General features: G+C 47.4%; 1 protein-coding gene across 1 annotated transcript in view; it reads left to right on the top strand.

Moving 5' to 3' along the window:
- ttn.1 (titin, tandem duplicate 1) overlaps positions 1–18,896 on the top strand; it is a gene marked incomplete at its 5' end in the record, with an annotated part of 76,027 nt that overhangs the window by 33,239 nt on the left and 23,892 nt on the right. Inside the window, 4 exon segments of the mRNA XM_069725127.1 lie at positions 46–342; positions 454–1,041; positions 1,130–1,432; positions 1,579–18,891. Coding sequence (XP_069581228.1) covers positions 46–342; positions 454–1,041; positions 1,130–1,432; positions 1,579–18,891 — 18,501 coding nt within the window.

Here is an 18,896-nt window from a genome sequence, read left to right as displayed (position 1 = left end):
AGCTATGCAACAACACATTTATATTCCTTCTATCTGTATGAATAGATACGCCAGGTAAACCCGATGTAATCAGCATCACCAGGAGCACCGTGACCCTCCAATGGACTGAGCCTCAGTTTGATGGTGGCCACAGGCTGACTGGCTACATCATTGAGAAGCGAGACCTTCCTTCGAAGATCTGGGTGAAGGCCAACAACGTGAATGTTGTGGAACCTGCATTCACTGTCACAGATCTGCAGGAGGGCTGCAAATACGAGTTCAGGATCAGGGCGAAGAATGCCGCTGGCGCTCTCAGCCCACCCTCCGAGCAGACGGACACCATCATCTGCACAGATGAATATGGTGAGATGCAGATACAAAACCTTTCTGAAGGCTTTCAGTGGGACCATATAACGCTGAGGTGTATCTGGCATCCTGCATGATCAATTTAACGTTTCCCATTTTCTCCAACAGCTGCACCAACCATTATCATTGATGCTCAGGTGATGGAGGGTCTGACCGTCCGAGCCGGCGATACTATTGTCATCACTGCGACAAGCATTTTAGGAAAACCTGCACCGACCTCATGCTGGTCAAAGGGAGGGAAGTACTTTAAGCCCTCTGACCTTGTCCAAATTGAGACCACTGCAACGTCGTCCACTCTGTCCGTCAAATATGCTGGCAGGAAGGACTCTGGGGAGTACATCATCACTGCCAGCAACCCCTTCGGTGCGAAGGATGAAACTGTCAAGGTCAAAGTGCTGGATGTTCCCGGTGCTCCTGGGCCCATTGAATGCAGTGGTGTCTCCTCTGAAAAGGTGACTCTTACCTGGACAGCTTCGACTGAAGACGGAGGCTCTCCTATCAAGTACTACACCCTGGAGAAGAGGGAGACCAGCCGCTTGCTCTGGACTATCCTGGAAGAAAAGGTCATCGACTGTCACTATGTGGCCAACAAGCTCATCCAGGGAAATGAGTACTTCTTCAGAGTTTCTGCTGTGAACCAGTATGGTGCCAGTGAGCCATCTCACTCTGAGGCAGTCAAAATGGTTGATAGATTCGGTATGTACATTATCTTTCTTTGTGCAAGTGGATGGAAAACACTGACTACTTTGATTCATGACCGTGTTTCTTTTATCTCTGCGTGCAGGTCCACCTGGTCCACCATCTAAACCAGAGGTTGACAAAGTTGATGGACACTCGGCCACTGTGACCTGGAGAAGACCAGCTGAGGATGGAGGAAGTGACATCATAGGTTACTGTGTTGAGAAGAAGGAGAAGAAAGCTATGAGATGGGTCCGGGCATCCAAGAAATCCATTGCTGAGCTCAGCTATGAAGTTTCCGGCCTCACCGAGGGTGCAGAGTATGAGTTCCGTGTTCTTGCAGAGAACAAAGCTGGCTTTGGAGAGCCGAGTGAACCATCTATGCCTGTCAGAACAATAGTTGTTGCCTGTGAGTAAAGATAAGTGTTTCAGCTGTGAGAAAAATATGAACCACCAAAATCCAACGTGTTATTATGTCAAAAATGCTTCTTTTTTTTCTCTGAATTCTATAATTAGTTTTTAAAAACCTTAAAAATACTTTTTTTTGTCTGGCAGATCCACCTGGACCTCCAGTTAACCCAAGAGTTACAGACACAACCAAAACCACTGCCACTCTGAACTGGGGAAAACCTCTTGATAATGGTGGACTTCAAGTCACTGGATATGTGATTGAGCACAAGAAGGAAGGAACTGAAGAATGGGTTAAGGATACCCCTTCATCTCCACTTAGGATCACAGAGTTTGTTGTTCCCGGGCTGGAAACAGGTGTAAAATATCACTTCAGAATTAGTGCTGTGAATGCCAAGGGAGCAGGTGAACCTGCTGAAACTCAGGAACTGGTTGAGATTGTGGAGCGTGCAGCTGAACCCGACTTGGAACTGGACATAGAGTTGAGAAGAACTCTTGTTGTCAGAGCCGGCTGCTCCATTCGCCTCTTTGTGCCAATCAAGGGACGTCCTGCACCAACAGTCACCTGGACCAAGGAGGGTGGCCCTGTCCAACGTGCAGTCATCGACAGCACAGAATCCTTTACCATGCTTATCATTCCTGAGAGTTCAAGGATAGATGCAGGCAAATATGAGCTTGCCCTCGAAAACTCAGCGGGAAAGAAGAGTGCTGATATACACGTGAGAGTTCTGGACTCACCTGGACCTCCACTTAACCTAAAACCAGTCAAGATTGACAAGGAAAGCATTACGCTGCAGTGGGAGATGCCTCTCATTGATGGTGGAGCCAAGATTACAAACTACATCATTGAGAAGAGAGAATCAACACGAAAGGCTTTTGCTACGGCTATCACAAAGTGCCCAACCACTTCAGTCAAAATTGGCGATCTGGGTGAAGGCTGCGAGTACTATTTCAGAGTGTCTGCTGAGAACGAGTATGGAATCGGGGAGGCGGCTGAAACTGCAGATCCAATTCGTGCCTCCCAGGCGCCAACTCCTCCAGAAAGCATTATTCCTACTGATATCACCAAGAACTCTGTGAGCCTGGCTTGGACCAAACCCAAGCACGATGGTGGAAGCAGAATTACTGGATATGTCCTGGAAGCCAAGAAGAAAGGAACTGATCAGTGGGCTCATGTGACAACAGTGAAGACTGTGGACTTCACAGTGAAGAATCTCAATGAGAATGAGGAGTACATTTTCCGTGTGATGGCTGTCAACCACTCTGGCAGAAGCATTCCACGTGAGAGCAAACCCATTGCTGTCAAGGATTCTACTTCTCTACCCGAGTTCGACCTGCGGGGTGTCTGTCAGAAGACTGTTATTGCCAAGGCAGGAGATAACATCAAGGTTGAAATCCCAGTTATGGGACGTCCCAGACCAACTATCTCTTGGCAGAAGGATGGAGCTGCCCTGAAACTCACACAGAGAACCAATGTGGAAACTACCCCTGCTACTGTTATCATCAGCATCAATGAATGCAACAGAGCTGACAGTGGCATATACACCATGACAGGGAAGAATATTGTTGGATCTGTGACAGACAACATTGTCGTCAAAGTACACGATGTGCCAGGGCCCCCCAAAGGACCCGTCAAGATCGTGGAGATTTCTCGTACCTGTTGCGTCTTTTCGTGGGAGACTCCTGAGAATGATGGAGGCGTTCCCATCAACAACTACGTGATTGAGATTAGAGACACCACTTCCCAAACATGGACCGAGCTGTCTTCCACTGTCATCCGCACAATGTTCAAAGCCATTCGGTTAACCACTGGATCAGAGTACCAGTTCAGAGTAAAGGCTAAAAACAGATATGGTGTTGGACCTCCCATCACATCAGAGGCAGTGGTGGCTGCCTATCCATTCAAAGTGCCTGGGCCTCCTGGTACTCCCAGTGTTGTTGCATTTACCAAGGACTCAATAACAATTGGCTGGAATGAGCCAGTGACTGATGGTGGAAATGACGTCATTGGTTATCATATTGAGAGGAAAGAAAGAAGCAGCATCATGTGGCATAAGATCAGCAAGGGTATTGTGAAAGGAAATATCTTTAAATCATCTGGGCTTGAAGATGGAGTTGCTTATGAGTTCCGTGTCATGGCTGAAAACATGGCTGGAATTGGTAAACCCAGCAAGGCCTCGGATGCCATCCTGGCTTTGGACCCCATTGACCCACCAGGTCAGCCAATGCCGATATTTGTCAACAAGAATGTCATCACTATTCAGTGGACAAAGCCTGAGTACGACGGTGGCTTCAAAATTACTGGCTACACCGTGGAGAAGAGAGAACTGCCTACTGGTCGCTGGATCCGAGCTAACTTCACCAACATCATTGAGACGGCATTCACTGTTAGCGGACTGACTCAGGATGCTTCCTATGAGTTCCGTGTCATCGCCAGAAACTCGGCAGGTGCGGTGAGCGTGCCCTCTGAGCCTTCAGACCCAATTACCTGCAAAGATGACATTATCGAACCACGCATTATGGTTGATGCTATCTTTAAGGACGTCGTTCACCTAAAAGCAGGAGAGTCCTTCAAGCTTGATGCTGATATTGCTGGTCAACCAATCCCATCTATGGTTTGGACCAAAAATGGAAAGGAGGCTGAGAACACGATGAAACTGGATGTTAAGTTCACTGAACTGACAACTACTCTGACCAGCAAGGACTCCGTCAGATCAGATGGAGGAGAATTTGTTTTGACTGCCACCAATGTTGGTGGATTTGCAAAGCATGTCTTTAATGTTAAAGTGCTCGACAGACCTGGACCACCAGTTGGACCTCTTAAGGTGTCTAATGTCACAGCTGACAACTGCGTAGTTACTTGGTCTCCACCTGAAGATGACGGTGGTGCCAAGATTGAAGGATACGTAATCGAGAAGCGTGAATCAAGCAGACTGGTTTGGACCAATGTAGTGTCAGACCTGCAAGTTACACAATACAAAGTGACCAAACTGCTCAAAGGAAATGAATACATCTTCAGAGTTATGGCAGTGAACAAATATGGACTTGGCGAGTCGCTTGAATCAGAACCCACTATTGCGGACAACCCGTATGTGATTCCAGATCCTCCAGAGAATCCTGAGGTGACAGCTGTCACTAAAGATTCAATGTTTATTATGTGGCAAGCACCGAAGAGTGATGGTGGAACTCCCATCACCAACTACAATATTGAAAGGAAAGACAAAATAGGCCTCCGCTGGATCAAATGCAACAAGAGGAAGGTCAAAGATCTGCAATTCAAGGCAACAGGCCTTGTTGTTGGACATGAGTATGAATTCAGAATAATTGCTGAGAATGCTGCTGGAGTGAGTGCACCAAGTGTCTCCAGCCCATTCTACAAGGCCACTGATGCACTGTACAATCCAGGGCCACCGTGCAACCCCAGAATCCTGGACACAACCAAGTCCTCAATTACTGTTGCCTGGAACAAACCTGTATATGATGGTGGCTCTGATGTCACTGGCTACATTGTGGAGACATGCATCCCATCTGAAAAGGAGGAAGAGGAGGAATGGACCATTGTGACACCTAAGGAAGGTCTCCTTGCCACCTCATTCACTATTGTTAATCTGAAGGAGAACCAGGAGTACAAGATTAACATCTCCGCTGTCAACAGTGAAGGAATTGGAGAGGCAGCATCAGTACCTGAAAATCCCAAGGCAGAGGACAGGCTCATCCCCCCTGAAATGGACTTGGATGCTGAGCTCCGCAAGTTGGTCAGCCTGAGAGCTTGCTGCTCACTTCGACTGTTTGTGCCCATCACAGGCAGACCAGCTCCTTCAGTTAAATGGACCAAAGGAGATGGCGAGCCTGTTGAAAGGGCCACCATTGACAGTACCACATCATACACATCCCTTGTAATTGAAAATGTCAACAGATTTGACAGTGGAAAGTATAATCTTACCATTGAAAATAGCTCTGGCTCCAAGACAGTTACAGTCCAAGTCAGGGTGCTCGATACACCAAGTGCCCCACAGAATCTGAAGTTGACTGCTGTAACAAATGAATCTGTCACTCTGACATGGGATCCGCCCGTGAATGATGGCGGGGTTAAGATTAAGAACTATATTGTTGAAAAACGTGAGTCGACAAGAAAAGCATATGCCACAGTCAGTTCGAACTGCCATCATACCACCTTCACAGTTGACCAGCTCCTTGAAGGATGCAACTATTACTTCAGAGTTTTGGCTGAAAATGAATATGGCATCGGCCTGCCCATTGAGACTGGTGAATCCGTTAAAGTGTCTGAGAAACCACAGCCACCTCGTAAAATCACTCTGAAGGATGTTACCAAAAACAGTGTCACCCTGTGCTGGGAAAAGCCAGAGCATGACGGTGGCAGCAGAGTGGGCTGTTACGTTGTTGAGATTCAACCTAAGGGTGTTGATAAGTGGAGCCAGGCTGTGATTGTAAAGGAAACAGAAGCTACTATTAGTGGACTAAATGCAGGTGAGGAGTACATGTTCCGTGTAGCTGCAAGAAATGAGAAGGGAACAAGCGACCCACGTCAAATTGGTGTTCCTGTGATCGTAAAAGAGCTTGTGATTGCACCTGTTGCCAAAATGTTGTTCAACACCTTCAGTGTGTTGGCAGGAGAAGACCTGACAGTGGATGTTCCATATATTGCACGTCCTAAAGCAGCTGTCTCCTGGGTAAAGGATGGTGAGCCTCTGAAGAGAACTACCAGGGTAAACTTTGCTGGAACAGAAACGATGCTCAAACTCAGCATAAAAGAGGCCACTAAAGATGACGTTGGACACTACCTAATTACTCTTAGCAACACAGCAGGAGAGACAACAGCAGATGTGTGTATCGTTGTTCTTGACAAACCAGGCCAGCCAGGCGGTCCAGTTAAGGTAGAGGAGGTCACTTCTGACAGTGTAACCATCTCCTGGATTCCACCAGAGTATCATGGTGGTTGCACCATCAAAAACTACATTGTGGAAAAGAGAGACACATCCACAACTAACTGGATGGTTGTATCTCCCAACCTAGCAAGGACCAAAGTTAAGGCAGGCAGGTTGAAGACTGGCTCCGAGTATCAGTTTAGAATTAAAGCCGAAAACAGATATGGAAAAGGCCCAGTTCTTATATCAGAATGTATTGTGGCTCAGTACCCATACAAACTCCCAGGACCCCCAGGAACGCCATCCATTGCAGCATGCAACAAGGACAGCATGGTCGTGGCCTGGAATGAACCTGTGAATGATGGTGGAAGCACTATCTTGGGCTATCATCTTGAACGCAAAGAGAGAAACAGCATTATGTGGGTCAAACTTAACAAGTCTCTTATTACTGACCAAACCCTCAAGACCTCTGGTCTGGAGCCAGGAATGGAGTATGACTACAGAGTTTATGCTGAAAACATTGTTGGAATAGGCAAAGCAAGCAAAGTGTCAGAGGGACATATTGCCAGAGATCCTTGTGATCCTCCTGGCACCCCTGAGGCAACAAAGATTACTAAGGACTCTGTGACTATTGTTTGGACCAAGCCTGAGTATGACGGTGGTGCAAAGGTTACAGGCTACATTGTGGAAAAGAAGGAGCTTCCTGAGGGTCGTTGGCTGAAGGCTAACTTCACTAATGTAATTGAGACAGAATATGTTGCAACTGGACTCGTGCAGGACAATCAGTATGAGTTCCGTGTCATTGCAAGAAATGCTGCCGGCGTTTTCAGTCTACCTTCTTACAGCACTGGCCCTATCACTGCTAGGGATGAGATTGAACCACCACGCCTCAGCATTGACCCCGAGTACACACAGACTGTTGTGGTTAATGCTGGAGACAACTTCAAAATTGATGCAGATGTTCATGGTAAACCGCTGCCCTCTATCCACTGGATGAAGGGAGAGCTGGAACTGGGCAACACCATTCATAGAGAGATTAAGAATGCACCCACCAAAGCTTATATATCTGTCAAAGAAGCTAAAGTTTCCGATGGAGGCCAATACACACTGCTGCTGAAAAATCCAGGAGGAGAAAAGGCCGTACAGATCAACGTGGCTGTTCTCGATAAACCTGTGGAACCGAAAGGACCTCTTGTTGTTACGGGAATAACTAAAGATCGATGCTGCCTTGCATGGAAACCACCTCTGCAAGACGGTGGCAGCAAGATCTCTCACTATATTGTGGAGAGGAGAGAGACGAGCAGACTAGTCTGGACAGTTGTTGACCCAAAAGTGGAGAATATTTGTCTAAAAATTACCAAACTCCTGGAAGGAAATGAGTACATCTTCAGAGTCCGTGCTGTCAACCACTTTGGAGTGGGGGCCTCACTTCAGTCTGATGCTGTCATAATCAAGGATCCATACATGACACCTGGATCGCCCAAGGGCTTGGAAGTTTCAGATATTAAAAAGGATTCAATGGTGCTCACCTGGGAGAGTCCTTCTGAAGATGGAGGAAGTCCGATCACTGGATACATTATTGAGAAACATGACAAAGAGGGCGTAAGATGGACTAGATGCAACAGGAAAACAGTCACTGATTTGACTTTCAGGATCACCGGACTCCTGGATAGCCATAGTTATGAATTCAGAGTTGCAGCTGAGAACAGTGTTGGCATTGGTGAGCCCAGCTCCCAAACTGTGTTCTACAAAGCTCTGGATCCCATCTTCAGCCCTGGTCCACCACACAATCCCAGAGTTACTGACACATCTAAAACATCAGTATTCTTGTCATGGGGAAAGCCCGGCTGCGATGGGGGTGCCGCAATTCAGGGATACATTGTTGAGTGCTGCACTACCACAGAGACAGCAGAGCCAACTGAAGCCCCTGTTGAGGAGGCAGCGGCTCCAGATGCACCAGCCGTGGAATGGATAATATGCACACCACCATCAGGTGTCAAGAAGACCAAGTTTGAAGTTGCAAACCTGAAAGAAAACCAGGCATACAAGTTCAGAGTATGCGCTATCAACAAAGTGGGAGTTGGCGAGCATGCTGATGTTTCTGGCGCTGTCATTGCCCAGGACCGGGCAGAGGAGCCTGACCTTGACATTGACCCAGAACTGAGACAGATTGTGACGATTAAAGCAGGTGCATCCCTGAGACTGTTTATCCCCATCAAAGGAAGGCCCACTCCTACCATCAAGTGGGACAAAGATGAAGCTGCCCTTAAAGAGACTGCTCAGCTTGAGGTGACCAGCAGTTACACATCTCTTGTAATTGATAAGATGAGCAGAAATGACAGTGGAAAATATACAATCACTGCAGAGAACTCCAGTGGAACCAAATCTGCATCTGTTGTTGTCCGTGTTCTTGATACACCTAGTGCTCCTGTTCATCTCAAAGTGAAAGAAATTACAAACCAGTCAGTAACACTGGCATGGGAGCCACCTCTGTTGGATGGTGGGTCCAAGATCAAGAACTACATTATTGAAAAGAGAGAGAGCACACGTAAAACATATGCAGCTGTCGTAACAAACTGTCATGCTCTTTCATGGAAGATTGAGTCACTCCAGGAAGGTTGCAGTTACTACTTCCGAGTCCTTGCTGAAAATGCACATGGTGCTGGCCTGCCTGCAACAACCGTCGACCCTCTTAAGGTCTCAGAGGTGCCGCAGACTCCAAAGAACTTGAGTGTTACAGATCAGACCAAAACTAGCATCTCTTTGGCCTGGGAGAAGCCCGAGTATGATGGTGGTAGCAGAGTGTTGCAGTACCTGCTTGAGGTGCAGCTGAAGGGCCAGGAGAAATGGAATGGTGTTAACACATTCAAGACAATGGAGGCTACTGTCTCCAATCTGAACCCGGGAGAGGAGTATCTGTTCAGAGTTACAGCTGTCAATGATAAGGGAAAGAGTGAGCCCAAACTCCTTGCTGGTCCAGTGATGACCAAGGACTTGGTCTATGAGCCAGATGTCCGTCCAGCATTCAGCAGCTATAGTGTCCATGTGCGCAAAGACAAGAACATCGATATTCCCATCTTTGGACGTCCAAAACCAACAGTCACATGGACTAAAGATGGAGCTCCTTTGAAGTTCACGACCAGGGTGAACATTCTCAATACACCAACACAGACAACACTTAGCATTAAGGAGGCAGCAGGTGATGATGGTGGCATGTATGGTATAACTGTTGCTAATTCAGCTGGAAAGAAGGACACAACAGTTGAAATCATCATACTCGATAAACCCAGCCCTCCATCAGGCCCTGTGAGATTTGATGAAATCACAACACGAAGTGTCACTATTTCATGGGACCCACCAAAACACAATGGTGGATCCCCAGTTTCAAACTATGTTGTGCAGAAGAGAGATACTACGACACAAACATGGGAAAATGTCAGCATCAACTGGGCCAGAACTACCATCAAAGTGATCAAACTGAAGACTGGAGCCGAGTACCAGTTTAGAATCATTGCACAGAACCGCTATGGCAAGAGTCATGGTCTGGATTCATCTTCTGTAGTGGCTCAGTACCCATACAGAGAGCCAGGCCCACCAGGCACCCCTTACATCTCCTCCCTCTCCAGGGACCACCAGATTGTTGAGTGGCATGAGCCTGTGACGGATGGAGGCAGCCCTGTTCTTGGTTACCATATTGAAAGGAAAGAGAGGAATAGTATTCTCTGGGTCAAGATCAACAAGACTCTTATTCATGAGACTAGTTTCAAGAGTCACCCTTTGGAGGAGGGTATTGAGTATGAATACAAAGTTTATGCTGAAAATATTGTTGGCATTGGCAGGAGCAGTAAGGTCTCGGAGGGCTCCTTTGCCCGTGATCCTTGTGATCCTCCTGACACACCAGAGGCCATCCATGTGACCAAAGACACCATTGTCATTCAGTGGACTAAACCGGAGTATGATGGTGGCAGTAACATTACTGGATATACTGTGGAGAAGCGTGATTTGCCAGAGGGCAGGTGGGTAAGGGCAAACTTCACCAATGTGATCGAGACCCAGTTTACTGTCACTGGTCTGACTGAAAATGCACAGTATGACTTCAGAGTCATCGCTAAAAATGCCGTCGGCACTGTCAGCAAGCCATCATACAACAGTGGACCAATCACTGCCAGTGATAAGTTGGAGGCACCCAAATTCTCCATTGACCCTGCATTCACAAAGGCTATCGTCATCAATGCCCGAGAGACATTCAAGTTAGATGCCGATGTTCATGGCAAGCCATTGCCTACAATCCAGTGGTTCAAGGATGAAAAAAGAATCGAGAACACACTCAGACTAGAGGTCAGAAACACAGAAAATCACGCTATGATCGTCATTAAGGATGCCGTTAGAATTGATGGTGGAATGTATACGCTCCAGCTCACAAATGATGCTGGCAGTGAAACTGTTCTATTCAAGGTTGTGGTCCTGGATAGGCCCAGCCAATGTGAAGGGCCCCTCCACATCACCGGAGTAGCTGAAGATAGATGCTCACTGGTCTGGCGTGCCCCTCTACACGATGGAGGTAGTCCTATCACACACTACGTCATTGAAAGGAGAGAGACCAGCCGTCTGGCCTGGACTGTTGTTTCTAGCCGTTGTGACACCACATGCTACAAAGTCACCAAATTACTGGAAGGCAATGAATATACGTTCCGCGTCATGGCAGTTAATAGTTATGGTACCAGTGAGCCACTGGAGTCTGGTGGAGTGACTATGAAGACTCCATTTGTTCCTCCCAGTTCACCTCACGTTGAGGATGTTTCCAACATTGCCCATGATGGTATGACCATCACTTGGTCTGCCCCTGAGGCTGATGGTGGCAGTGAGATTATCAATTACGTCATTGAGAAGAAGGACAGAAGTGGAATCAAATGGACCCGATGCAACAGGCAGAAGGTCACTGATCTCTCGTTTAGAGTTACAGGCCTCAGCACAGACCACGAGTATGAGTTCAGAGTGGCTGCTGAGAACATAGTTGGAGTGGGAGAGCCAAGCCTTCCAAGTTCATACTACAAGGCCCGTGATCCTAAATACAAACCTGGTGCCCCGGCATATGTGAATGTGATTGACTCCACAAAGAGTTCTATTTCAGTGTCATGGGGTAAGCCCCTGTCTGATGGTGGCAGCGCCATCCAAGGATACATTGTTGAAGTCTGCAAGGCTGAAGAGGAAGAGTGGACGATGGTTACTCCCCCTACTGGCCTGCGTGTCAACAAATATGAAATTACCAAACTTGCTGAGGGCCAAGAGTACAAAATCCAAGTGTGCGCTCTGAATAAACTGGGAGTTGGTGAGCCAGCAGCTCTCCCTGGAACAGCTAAGCCTGAGGAAAGGGTGGACCCACCGCAGATCCATCTTGACTCTGAGCTGAGGAAGGGCATTGTCGTGAAAGCAGGTGGATCTGTCAGAATCCATATTCCATTCAAGGGCAGACCAACGCCTGAGATTAAGTGGACTAAGGATGAGGGCGACCTGACCGGGAAGACAGTGGTTGAGAAAGCTCTCAACTTCACACAGCTGTCCATTGACTCATGTGACAGGAGTGACTCAGGAAAATACTCCCTAAGCCTGACCAACAGCAGTGGCTCTGTGTCTGAGGTTGTTTCCGTTAAAGTCCTGGATACACCTGGTGCCCCACAGAAACTTGTGGTTAAAGAAATCAAAAGAGACTCTGTCACTCTTGAATGGGAAGCCCCACTGATCGATGGAGGTTCCAAAATTAAGAACTATTTCATTGACAAACGTGAGTCAACTAGAAAAGCATATGCAAATGTATCCACAAAATGTGCAAAGACTACATTCAAAGTTGAGAACTTGATTGAAGGTGCTATGTACTACTTCAGAGTCATGGCTGAGAATGAATACGGAGTTGGACAGGCGATTGAAACAAAAACCGCTTCCAAGGCCTCTGAGGTACCACTGCCTGTTGGAAAAGTGTTCCTCACTGATGTCACAAAGGCCACTGTCTCACTGGCCTGGGAGAAACCGGGGCATGATGGAGGCAGTAGGATCGGTGGCTATCTAATTGAGATGCAGCCAAAGGGTACAGATAAGTGGGGAGTTGCAACAAATACAAAGACTTGCGAGGGCACTGTCACAGGCCTCACAGCTGGAACAGAATACCTATTCCGCATCATTGCTTACAATGAGAAGGGAAAGAGTGAACCAAAGGCACTTGTTGCACCCGTTATTGCCAGTGACATGACCATGGAGCCAAGCATTGAGATGCAATTCAACACTTACAGCGTAATAGCTGGAAAAGATCTAAAGTTGGAGTTCCCTGTGCTTGGCAGGCCCAAACCAAGAGTCAGCTGGACCAGGGATGGTCAGTCCTTGAAGGTGACATCCAGAGTCAATGTAAAAAACACTCCAGCAACAACTGGAATTCAAATTACTGAGGCATGCAAGGAGGACTTTGGAAAATACTCCATTACAGCTGTCAACACTGTCAGCACAGTCACTCAAGAGGTGACTGTCATTATCCTTGACAAGCCTGGTCCACCAGCAGGTCCAATCAAGGTCATTGAAGTGAGCAACACCTTTGTCCATCTGTCTTGGGGGCCACCAGAGTACACTGGTGGATGCCAAGTGAAGAACTATATAGTGGAAAAGAGAGACACCACCACCGCAACATGGCAGTCAGTCACCACACAGCTGGCTAGAACAGCTTTCAAGGTCACCAAACTGAAGACTGGTGCAGAATACCAGTTCAGAATCATTGCTGAAAACCGATATGGAAAGGGTGCGCCTCTGGACTCCAAGGCCATTGTGGTGCAATATCCATACAAACTACCAGGGCCTCCAGGAACACCATATATTAAATCTGCAAATAAAGAAATGATGATCATTGAATGGAATGAGCCAGTCAATGATGGTGGAAGTGCAGTTATTGGTTACCATCTGGAAAGCAAGGAGAGGAGCAGCATTCTGTGGAACAAACTGAACAAGACTCTTATTAATGATACATTGTTCAAGATCTGCAATCTTGAGGAGGGTATTGGATATGAATTCAGAGTTTATGCTGAGAACATTGTTGGCGTTGGCAGATGCAGTAAAGTATCTGAGTCCTTTGTTGCTCGTGACCCCTGTGATCCCCCCGGTGCACCAGAGGCTGTATCTATTTCTAAGAACTTCATCAAGATTCAGTGGACCAAGCCTGAGTACGATGGTGGCAGTAAAGTGAATGGATATATTGTGGAAAGGAAAGATCTCTCCTCCCCTGATGGGCGCTGGGTAAGAACTAACTTTACCAATATAGTGGAGACTGAGTATACCGTCACCAGTCTGACAGAGAAGGAGCAATATGAATTTAGAGTTATCGCAAGAAATGCAGCCGGAGTCTTCAGCGGGCCATCTGACAGTTCTGGACCTATCACTGCTACTGATGAAATTGAACCACCGAGGGCCTCAATGGATCCCAAATACAAAGATGTTATCGTTGTGAATGCTGGAGACTATTTGCTTCTTGATGCAGACATCTATGGTAAACCAATTCCTGATGTTGTCTGGCTAAAAGAGGGCAAGGAAATGGACAAAGCCTTACGCATTGAAGTGAAAACTACACAGAAACGTGCAGCCATGACCATTAAGGATGTAACCAAACTTGATAGTGGCAACTATGAGCTCATACTCAAAAATCTTGGTGGTACAAAAGCCTTCCCTATCACAGTCAAAGTCCTTGATAAACCAGGTGCACCCACTGGACCCATGAAGGTGACAGGAGTCATGTCTGACAGGTGCATCCTTGCCTGGTCTGAACCAACTCTGGATGGTGGGGCCAGTATCAGTCATTATATCTTGGAGAAGAGAGAGACGAGCAGGCTGTCCTGGACAGTGGCTGCACCTAATATTCAGGGTCTCTACCATAGACTCGTGAATCTGCTCCCTGGAAATGAATATATTTTCAGAGTCAGGGCAGTCAACAAATACGGTGTTGGTGATTATCTTGAAAGTGTGCCGGTCATTGCACGCAATCCTTACAAGCCTCCTAGTGCTCCTGGAACTCCAGAGGCAAGTCAGATCACAAAGGACTCTATGGTTCTTTCATGGACCGCTCCAGAACAGACTGGTGGAGCCGACATTGATGGCTACCACCTTGAAAAGCGTGACAAAGATAGTGTAAGGTGGACAAAATGCAACAGACAAAAGCTGACTGACACCCACTTCAAGGTCACAGGTCTGATGATAGATCATTTTTACGAGTTCCGTGTTGCTGCTGAGAATGAGGCTGGAATGGGAGACCTCAGCGAACTGTCCCTGTTCTGCAGAGCATGTGATGCCACAACACCACCTCGACCTCCACACCATCCTAAAGTGATAGACTACACAAAGTCCTCTGTTTCTCTGTCCTGGGGAAAACCTGACTTTGACGGTGGAGCCTATGTCAAGGGCTACATCGTTGAAATGAGGGAGTACACGCCAATGACTGAGTCAACAGAGGAGGCAGAAGTTGCACCAGCAATAGAAATGCCAGTTGAAAAGGAATGGTCCATGTGCACTCCACCCACTGGCATTCAAGCCACTAAACTCACCATCCCAGACCTGAAGGATGGTGGAGAGTACCAGTTCCGTGTCTGTGCTCTCAACTCAGAAGGAGTTGGGGAGGCTGCTAATGTCCATGGCACGGTTGTTACGTCTGACAGGTCAGAAGCACCAGAGATCGAGCTTGATGCTGAGCTCAGAAAGGTGGTATCTGTCCGTGCTGGTGGAACTCTGCGTCTGTTCGTCCCCATCAGAGGAAGGCCTGAACCTGCAGTGAAATGGGAGAAGGTTGATGGTACCCTCATAGACCGGGCTGCAATTGACACCACCAGTTCATACACCATGCTTGTCATTGACAATGCTAACCGCTTTGACAGTGGCAAATACTCGCTTACACTGGAGAATGACAGCGGTTCAAAATCTGCAATAGTTGCAGTGAGAATTTTGGATACACCAAGTGTACCGCAAAAACTTGCTGTGAAGGAGCTCAAGAAGGATTCAGTGACTCTTGCCTGGGACACTCCACTTACCGATGGTGGTGCTAAAATCACAAACTACATAGTAGAGAAGAGAGAATCTGTCAGGAAGGCCTATACTACTGTTACCAGCAACTGCACAGCCAACTCCTTCAAGATTGAAGAGCTGCCTGAGGGTGGGATGTTCTACTTCAGAGTCTGTGCTGTGAACCAATATGGCCAAGGACAGACGGTTGAAACGAAAGAAGTCAAGGTGTCTGAGGTACCAATGTCACCAAGCAAGGTTACTGTTGTGGACTTGACCAAGACCAGCGTGTCGCTGGCTTGGTATAAACCAGCTCATGATGGTGGAAGCAAAGTAATCTGCTACAATGTGGAATTTAAGCCGAAGCGTGGGGACAAATGGGGCACAGCATGCACAGTCAAGGTTCCAGAAGCAACTATTCCTAATCTGACTCCAGACGAAGCCTATTTGTTCAGAGTTGTTGCAATCAATGAGAAGGGAAAGAGTGAGCCAAAGGAACTTGGTCTGCCTGTGGTTGTAAAGGATGTTGCAATTGAACCATCAATCAATTTGCTGTTTACCACATACAGTGTGAAGTCTGGAGATGACCTCACTGTTGAGGTTCCATTGAGAGGCAGGCCAAAGCCTGTTGTATCCTGGAAGAAGGATGGCCTTCCTTTGAAGCAAACATCATCCGTGACCATCTTAAACAGTGCAACCTCATCCAAAATTATCATCAAAGAGGCTAATAGAGAACATGTTGGCAAGTATAATATCACTTTAGCCAACTCAGCAGGACTTGTTGATGCAGATATTGGAGTTGTTGTCCTTGCTAAACCAGGTGCACCTAAAGGATTTAAGGTGGATGCTGTGACCTCAGACAGCATCACACTGTCCTGGTCTCCACCAGAATATGATGGTGGCTGCTCAATCAGCAACTACATTGTGGAGAAGAGAGACACAAACTCACAGGAATGGCAGATGGTAGCAAGTAATGTTGCCAGAACATCTTTCAAGGCCGGCCGCCTGACACATGGAGCAGAGTACCAATTCCGCATCTATGCAGTTAACCGTTATGGAAAGAGTACCTATCTGGATTCACCTGGAATCACTGCTCAGTACAACTTCAAACAACCTGGACCTCCTTCTACGCCCATCGTGAGACTGGCCACCAAGTCTTACATGTTGGTGATCTGGAATGAGCCAGTCACTGATGGTGGAAGTCCTGTCCTGGGCTACCATCTGGAGAGGAAGGAGCGTACTAGCATTCTTTGGACAAAGATGAACAGAGGAATGATCAAAGACACAGAGTACAAAGTCAATGGAATTGAAGAGGGTATGATGTATGAATACCGTATTTATGCTGAAAATATTTCTGGTATTGGTAAATGCAGCAAGGCCTGTGAAGCTGTAGCAGCCAGAGACCCATGTGATCCTCCAGGCACACCTGTGGTCACTGCTGTTACCAGAACATCTCTCTCCTTACATTGGGATAAACCAGAGTATGATGGTGGAGCCAAGGTTTCTGGCTACATTATTGAACGCAGGGACCTTCCTGAGGGACGCTGGACGAGGTGCAACTTCACCAATGTGCCTGAAACACACTACAATGTGACAGGCCTTACTGAGAACAGCCAGTATGACTTCCGTGTCATTGCAAAAAATGCGGCTGGATTGTTTAGTTTCCCATCGGACAACACTGGACCCATCACCGCTAAGGATGATGTGGATCCACCACGCATCATGATGGATGTCAAGTTTAGAGAGACAGTGTTTGTGAGAGCAGGAGAAACTCTGAAGATTAATGCTGACCTTGCTGGACGCCCTGCCCCTGTCATTTCCTGGACCAAGGATGGCAAAGACATCGAGCTCAGAGCCAGAATCCAGATTGTTTCAACAGATACCAGCACGTGTGTCATTGTGAAGGATTGCATCAGAAGAGATTCTGGGCAGTATTCACTGACTCTACAGAATATTGCAGGAACAGTTACAATGCCGATAAACTGTGTGATTCTCGATAAGCCAGGACCCTCAGCAGGACCTCTGCAGATCTCAGGTCTCACAGCTGAGGAGTGCACTTTGTCCTGGGGTCGTCCTCAGGAGGTTGGTGGTAATGACATCACTCACTATGTTGTTGAGAAGCGCGAGACCAGCCGCTTGGCATGGACACTGGTGAAGGGAGACGTCACACAGACATACTTCAAAGTCACAGGCCTGCTCAAAGGCAATGAGTACATCTTCAGGGTTCTGGCGGTCAACAAGTTTGGACCTGGTGAAGCTCTGGAGAGTGACGCTATAAAGGTTACAGATCCATACGTATTTCCCACTGCTCCAGCCGGTGTTGATGTAACTACCATAACTGGAGACTCGATGACCCTCACATGGTGCAAGCCAGCCAGTGATGGAGGCAGTCCGATTATCGGCTATGTGATTGAGCGCCGTGAGAAGACGGGTATGCGCTGGGTCCGTGTCAACAGAGATCTCATTGTTGAGTGCACCACAGTAGCAACCAAACTTCGCAAGGGTTGTGAGTATGACTTCAGAGTCTATGCTGAAAATGCAGCTGGTCTGAGTCCCCCAAGTGAACAATCTGCAACATTCAGAGCACTCGACCCTCTGGTTGTTCCTTCTCGCCCGACCAAGCCAAAGACGGTTAGTTCAACCAAGGACAGTGTTTCCATTGTCTGGAAACCACCAACAGATGATGGCGGTGCTCCCATCCTTGGATACAGTGTAGAATACAGAGACTACATCCACAAACCGGAGCCAGAGGTTGAGGATGAAGAGGAAGAATATGAGGACGAGGAAGAGGAAGAACCCGAATCTCCTGAAGAACTAGCAAGATGGGTTGAGGCCATCCCTCTTACCAAGAGTTTGGAATTCACAATGACTGGATTAAAGACAGATGCAGAATATGAATTCTGTGTCAAAGCAATAAACAAAGTTGGCAGCAGTGTGCGGAGCCCATATTCAGATGCAGCTGCAGCCATGGACAGGACTGCAGAACCCTCATTTGATGTTGACATCGAGATGCGTAAAGTACTTGTTGTTAGGCATGGCACCGCATTCACGCTCAATGTGCCATTCAAAGGAAAACCTGTGCCATCAGTAACATGGGACAAAGAGGGCGTTGATCTAAAGGTCAGAGGAACCATTGAATCTACAGAATCCAGCACGTCACTGACTCTTGAGAAGTCAACTAGAAATGACTCTGGAGAGTACTCTGTCACGATTGAATCATCACTGGGAAAAGCAACATTACCCATGGTTGTCAAGGTGCTAGACTCTCCTGGACCCCCACTCAATGTTAAAGTTTCAGCAGTGACCAGGGATTCTGCAACCCTCACTTGGGAGGCTCCGGAGAATGATGGTGGTGACGCAGTTAAGGCGTACCATGTTGAAAAACGTGAATCGAGTAAGAAGGCCTGGGTTTCCGTGACCATCAACTGCCACGCTCTGACATACAAGGTGGAAGACTTGCAGGAGGGAGCCATGTATTACTTCAGAGTTGTTGGAGAAAATGAGCATGGAGTGGGTGTCCCACAGGAGGCCAAGGCTGGAACAAAGATCACAGGTAAC

Source organism: Brachyistius frenatus, unplaced genomic scaffold (genome assembly GCF_029030835.1).
Source record: "Brachyistius frenatus isolate BFR_SWC_R1_liver_20210118 unplaced genomic scaffold, ASM2903083v1 Contig_410, whole genome shotgun sequence".
Lineage (NCBI taxonomy): Eukaryota > Metazoa > Chordata > Actinopteri > Embiotocidae > Brachyistius > Brachyistius frenatus.
Note: the sequence above shows the minus strand (reverse complement) of the source record. Positions and strands in the feature narration are given on the sequence as shown.